Source organism: Entamoeba dispar, genomic scaffold (genome assembly GCF_000209125.1).
Source record: "Entamoeba dispar SAW760 scf_1105229461699 genomic scaffold, whole genome shotgun sequence".
NCBI lineage: Eukaryota > Evosea > Mastigamoebida > Endamoebidae > Entamoeba > Entamoeba dispar.
This window is the reverse complement of record NW_001854823.1, coordinates 19,254-25,107: the sequence shown is the minus strand read 5'-3', so window position 1 is coordinate 25,107 and position 5,854 is coordinate 19,254. Positions and strand designations below refer to the sequence as shown.

Here is a 5,854-nt window from a genome sequence, read left to right as displayed (position 1 = left end):
ATCATATCAAACACTTCCTCATTTAAAAATAGAAGACACAGTACTTTTTGGACAAAACGTATGGCAATATTTAAAAAATCAATATGGTTTTGAAAATATAACAGACTCGAGAACAAAAGAAATTATTGTAATGAATGCTGTATCATCAACGTTTATGGAATTATTAGGTGGAAAACAAACAAGAAAGAAAGATACAATTAAAAGTGTTAAATTAATGATTTTTGAAAGTATAAAACCTTTTAATAAAATTGGATTTCAACAATTTGCTGAATCATTAATTAATGTAGTGTCTTCAATTGTCAATAATAATAAATGTAAAAGACAACAAACCGTACATTTACAAGCTTATGATGAAAGAATTATTGAAATATTTAAAGTTATATCTTCTAATCAAGATAATCTTGATGACAATGGACCAGAAATTGTTAACATGATACTCAAACAAGTAGAAACTATTTACCAGACTGATGCCATTGAAGACCAATTCTTTAATCCTATAATTCAACAACCAATGGATATAGTTAATTATGAAATTGTTAATGAAATAGCTTTTTGGTATTATCAACAATTATTTGAAGAAAAATGTTATGAATATATTGAAGGATTAGCCGAATGCATCAAAGGTCATGCTGAGTATATTGATTCAATATATTGTATTAATCTCCCTGGGTTATCAAGTTTGTTCTTTAGTTAACTTTATTAAAACCATCTTAAAAAAAAAAGAATTAATTATTTATATATTAGAAAGTGTTGGTTTAAATCATGTTAATGAAAGTTTACAGTGCATTTCAAATGAGCTTGAAACTATTTCAGAACGTTTTCGTTTTTGTCATTACGAATGTCATAATCTCATCGAAAGGTTAAATACTCTTATAATCAATCAATCAAAACAAGATGCATCAAAGATTAGAAGTGAGTTACAGTATCATGGACCATTACATCTTCATTCAATAATACAATCATTCCAAAGAATGTTTTCTGAATGTGATCTTCAAATTAGTGCAAATAGAGATATGCTAAAGGTTGTTGCGAATGCACAACAACAAAAATTATTAAATGATATCAGAGAGTTAACTGGAAATGAAAATAATCGTTACTTGAAAAAAAGTCTTAAAGAAATCTTAAAAGAAGAACAAAAAACCAAAGACCAATTACCAAATCAAATAGAAAGTATTTTTTTGTATATAATTAATTCATGTTGTGAAAAAGAGTTCATTATGAATAAAGCCAATGACCAAGAAAAGGATTATGCTAAAGAAGTGTTATTAAGAATAGACCAAATAGAAATTGAAGGATTACCACCAAATGTAATTTGTGAATGCCTTAAAATGTTCCTAAAACAATTACCAGATTCTTTGATTAATGCAGAGTTGACAAATACAATTATACAAGAATGGAATAGTCTTGGACAACCAAACGAATATTCAACACATAATAAACCTATTCGACACATGATCAATTTGTGTAGTAAAGAATCAATAACATTTCTTACAGCTTTACTTAAGGTGTGTTGTAAAATAGAATCACTGTCTGATGTAAACAAAATGAATGAACAAACTTTAGCAGATAACCTTTACTCATGTATATTTTCAATGAATTCCCTCTCAACAAAACTAATAAAATCTGAACAAAATCAAATAGAACAATTAAAGAAAGAATCAACATTAAAAGAAATTATTGTTTTTCTTATTAAAGAATTTCAACATCTTTTCCCTGAAAATGTTAGTGATATTACAACAATGCGTTCTCAAATGAAACAAATGAAGATTGATAACTGTTTTGGAACTATCCAACGTGTTGTCGAGAAAGCAGATGTAAAGAAACGAGGAACAAATATTTCTATACTAAATGATAATGAAACAAAAACTCCTCTAGTCAAACCCAAACCACTGTTAGCAGAAATTCAAGAATTTTTAAGAAAAAAAGGAATAGGGAAACAATAAGAATACTTTTGTAATCAATTTTAAGCTAAGAACCTTTTTTTAATTTGTTATTAGTTATTAATAAATAAAGAATTAATTACTACTGATCTACCCCAGTTAACAATGGTTGTTTTTCATCTTTTCTATGTATCCACCAATCTTTAATATATCTATAATAATAATACTGGGTTATAACAACTAAAGACATTGGAATAACAAAAAATGAACCAATAATATATGCTAATTTTGCTTCATAAAATGTTGGATCAGTAAGGTCAATACCAGAAATAAAAAGAGATAATGAATAAAAAATATTAGCTATCGTTGCCATTATAAATAACAAAATAGATAATCCATCAACATTCTTGGTTCTATAAATATGAATTATCTGTGGAATTCTTCCAAAGAAATATAATAATCCAGAAATCCATGCAGAGACATCCCCTATTATCCGTTCTAAGAGAGAATAATCCTTTTCTCCACAATAAGGAAGATCATTTGATTCTTCTGAACTACTCATAAAATATTCTTGTGCAAAAACATATAAAAGTGTCATTAACACAATAATAAATCTACTATTACTAACTTGACTATAACCATTGAAATCTTCTTCATCAACTATTGCATTATCAGAAATGTTATCTGGAGGAGTTGTAATTGACGAGTCAGAACTAAGTATTTGATAATCCCCTTTATCTATAAAAAGTTAGTTTAAATACCAGAAAATAAAAGAAGAATTTCTCAAAATAAAAAACAAACTATATTTCTTCCTACATATTAATAAATACCATGCATATTGAGACAGCATAATGATGTCAATTAAAACAAAATAAATAGATGTTAATAATTGTACTTGTGTTTGGTCTGTAAAAATACAACCTAATAAATTTGTTATATCACCCCCTAACCACATTACAAGAAAGGTTATTGATAATGATTCAGGTTTTTTGGTTTTAAAGGTTTTATATAGTTGTGGGAATTGAGCACACATCCAAAAGCAAATATTAATTAATCCAAATATATATGAAGTAACATCAAGACCATCATAAAAACAATTATGGGTATACTTTCTAAAAATCTCAATTGCCTCAGTACCATTTTCAATGGGGCATATACAAGCCATGTAGTAATAAAGAAGGACTTATTTTTTTTAAGTTTTCTTTATAATTTTTTTGACAGTTTGTTAAGTAAACAATTTATTGAGTATATCAGAATTATTTCGAAGAGTAAAGAATTTGAAGGAATTGTCAAAAAATGAAAATTAAAAACATTATTTCATTAATTATGTTATTGAACGATTTTTAAATTCAAGAATATTGTATTTTTAGAACTTTTTAAATTGATAAAAATATCATTTAAAGAAATAAATACATATTTTAATTATTTTATCCTTTTTGAATTTAATTCTTTAGCAGTAATCTTTTTAATTCTCCCAAATGAACGAATAGGTTCCCGATCAAATTGTTTTAATTCATATCTAATTCCTTCATGTTTTGTATAACCTTTCTCTACTTCTTTTGTAGACATATTTGTTACAACTCTACGAAGCATCTGAAGAGTTTTTTCCATTTCTTCTTCTGACATACATTCTTTGTAATGAGAAGCATTAACCAGTTGTTCTTTTAAATACATAAATTGACTTTTAAGGTTTGGAAAACATGAATATTTACAGAGCAATAAATTGAGTTGTTTAACTCTCTTTTCAATAATGGTTTTTGCTTTACTTTCAAATTCTCTTTTAACTGCATCAGAAATATTACCAGAACTACTATAACTAGTGTTAGACATGTGTTTTATCTTTCTAAAGAATAGAGATCTCACAATGGAAATGTTATAAATTCTCTTTCTATAATTTTATCTAAGAAAAGAATATCATGATAATAGAAAATCTCATAAAAGAACTTCTTTCTTTGTTTTTACTTGTCATTTTTCCTTTCAGAATTTCTAAATCATTCTTTAGAACTTTCTTTTTTTTTTTTCTCATTGAAGTTTAAATTATTATATTTTATAATAAATTAATTATTAAATATATTATTTAGTATTTTTGTTGTTTATTCTCAATAAGTTACCATAATTTTCAATGTTATTTATTATTTATTAATATGTTGTTATTAAGGAAATAATAATTGCGTTAAGCTAAAGATTAAGGGAAAATTACAAGGTTGTACCTAATTATCTAATAGCTAAATGTTATTAATTCATTAAATTGGTTACTTGATTTAGATCAAGTAATTTCCCCGAATTAAAATATTTTTTTAAGTCAATCTTATTTTTTTCACTTAATGTCTGAAAAGTTCTTTCATTTGAATAAATTAGAATTAACTCCTTCCTTAATGAAGGAAAAAGACACAATTTCGTTACATGACCTCTTTAATACTCCAGTTTGTTTTTTTATTAAAAGTATTTTAAAATTAACTATTAATTATTTATTAGGGAGAAATCTATTCAGTAGTACTTACAACATTTGTTTTTGATCTTCAATGGCTATTTAACGAATTACCAATATTAACAAGGGTTCCTGTTCAATTCATCCATAATGGAAATCTCAGTTGTTTTGATCAATTACTCATTCAACAATATAAAGACTTCCAAACATTCCCCATTCCTTTAAAAAAAGGTTGTCATCACGTCAAAATTATGATAATGTTATATGAAGGTGGTCTCCGTTTTGTTTTATCAACAGCGAATCTTATTCCAATTGATTACAATCTCAAATCTCAAGGGATATATGTCAAAGACTTTAAACCCTCTGAATCATCAACAGTCCTCAACGAAAAAGGAACTCATTTCTTAACAACACTACAAAATTATTTAGCTTCAGTTAACGTCACAGTTTCATATCTTTCTGATTTTGATTATTCTACTATTGATGGATGGTTATTATTATCAATTCCAGGGATTCATAAGGGTAATGACTTAAATAAGTATGGAATGAAACAAGTACATGACATCCTTAATATGAAGCTCCATGTTCAATTTAATAACCATTGTACCATCGCTGCGCAAGCATCTTCTTTAGGACTCTTTACTAGTCAATATAGAAGAGAACTTTCTCTCTGTTTAACAAACCAACCCGAATCAAAATTTCAGATTATATGGCCAACAGAAGATTTTATTCGTACTAGTGAAACAGGATACCATGGAAGTTGTTCATTCTTTCTAAGAAGTAATTTTGTAAAAACATGGGAAAATTACTTTTATAAATTTCTTCCTCCATTTCCAAGACATCTTATTCAACCTCATATTAAAGTTTGTTATGAATTTATTTAATTTGTTAACACTATTTTTATTTACCCATAGACGTATGTCATTTATGAAGAAGATATTCCTAAGTATGGTATTTTAACATCTTCAAATATCTCTGGTGCTGCCTGGGGAAAACCAACAAATTCAACATTAGAAATTAATAACTATGAAATAGGAATGTTATTCATTGACAATTTCACATTAGCTAGATTTCCATTGCCATATGACTCTAAACAATCAACACGATATTCTTCAACTGATATTCCATGGATTTGTGATGTAGACCATGAAGTAGTTGATGTGGATGGTTATATAATAAAAAATAATAACTTTATCAAATTGGTAAATAAAGAAACTTAAAACGACTCCATAGAAAAAAAAAAGGAAACTTATAATTCATTTTGAAAACTCATTTATGTCAACTGAACTCAACAATTTAATAATTAAAAACCAAAATAGCTTAAATGAGGTAAAAGAAAAAGCAATTGAATTAGATGAAAGGATGAATAAATGTGATGAAAAAATTCAACAACTTTATTCGATGTATTATTTAGATCAATCATATTTTGACCAACAAAATTCAACAACAAATTAATAAATTAATTTTTCATTCAAATTTCTTTTTAAAAATTTTCAAGAATTTTAAATAATTTAATTAATTTTATTACTCAATCAAAATAAATTCA

General features: G+C 26.1%; 4 protein-coding genes across 4 annotated transcripts in view, besides 8 other annotated features; 2 read left to right on the top strand and 2 right to left on the bottom strand.

Moving 5' to 3' along the window:
* The window catches only part of EDI_195990 (uncharacterized protein), a gene marked incomplete at both ends in the record, with an annotated part of 2,050 nt that extends 107 nt beyond the window's left edge, over positions 1 to 1,943 (top strand). Inside the window, 2 exons of the mRNA XM_001733396.1 lie at positions 1 to 677; positions 745 to 1,943. The exon at positions 1 to 677 is cut by the window's left edge and continues 107 nt beyond it. Of these exons, the coding sequence (XP_001733448.1) occupies positions 1 to 677; positions 745 to 1,943 (1,876 nt within the window). The remainder of the gene's footprint in view (positions 678 to 744) is intronic.
* Positions 711 to 743: a sequence feature (AT_rich).
* Positions 1,944 to 1,977: 34 nt separating the features above from the next.
* Positions 1,978 to 2,022: a sequence feature (AT_rich).
* EDI_195980 (vacuolar integral membrane protein YDR352W, putative) lies at positions 2,023 to 3,045 on the bottom strand (the record flags this gene model as incomplete). Its single annotated transcript, XM_001738812.1, has 2 exons — positions 2,023 to 2,618; positions 2,682 to 3,045. The coding sequence occupies 2 exons, from the start codon at positions 3,043 to 3,045 to the stop codon at positions 2,023 to 2,025; spliced, it is 960 nt and encodes a 319-aa protein (XP_001738864.1).
* A 208-nt stretch (positions 3,046 to 3,253) lies between these two features.
* Positions 3,254 to 3,311: a sequence feature (AT_rich).
* Positions 3,303 to 3,710, bottom strand: EDI_195970 (uncharacterized protein; the record flags this gene model as incomplete). Its single annotated transcript, XM_001738811.1, has 1 exon — positions 3,303 to 3,710. One exon carries the CDS (start codon positions 3,708 to 3,710, stop codon positions 3,303 to 3,305), a length of 408 nt encoding a protein of 135 aa, XP_001738863.1.
* Positions 3,711 to 3,911: 201 nt separating this feature from the next.
* Positions 3,912 to 3,968: a sequence feature (AT_rich).
* A 37-nt stretch (positions 3,969 to 4,005) lies between these two features.
* Positions 4,006 to 4,026: a sequence feature (AT_rich).
* A 178-nt stretch (positions 4,027 to 4,204) lies between these two features.
* EDI_195860 (tyrosyl-DNA phosphodiesterase, putative) overlaps positions 4,205 to 5,854 on the top strand; it is a gene marked incomplete at both ends in the record, with an annotated part of 2,707 nt that continues 1,057 nt past the window's right edge. Inside the window, 4 exons of the mRNA XM_001738810.1 lie at positions 4,205 to 4,303; positions 4,356 to 5,171; positions 5,223 to 5,475; positions 5,651 to 5,711. Of these exons, the coding sequence (XP_001738862.1) occupies positions 4,205 to 4,303; positions 4,356 to 5,171; positions 5,223 to 5,475; positions 5,651 to 5,711 (1,229 nt within the window). The remainder of the gene's footprint in view (positions 4,304 to 4,355; positions 5,172 to 5,222; positions 5,476 to 5,650; positions 5,712 to 5,854) is intronic.
* Positions 4,309 to 4,354: a sequence feature (AT_rich).
* Positions 5,477 to 5,497: a sequence feature (AT_rich).
* Positions 5,757 to 5,835: a sequence feature (AT_rich).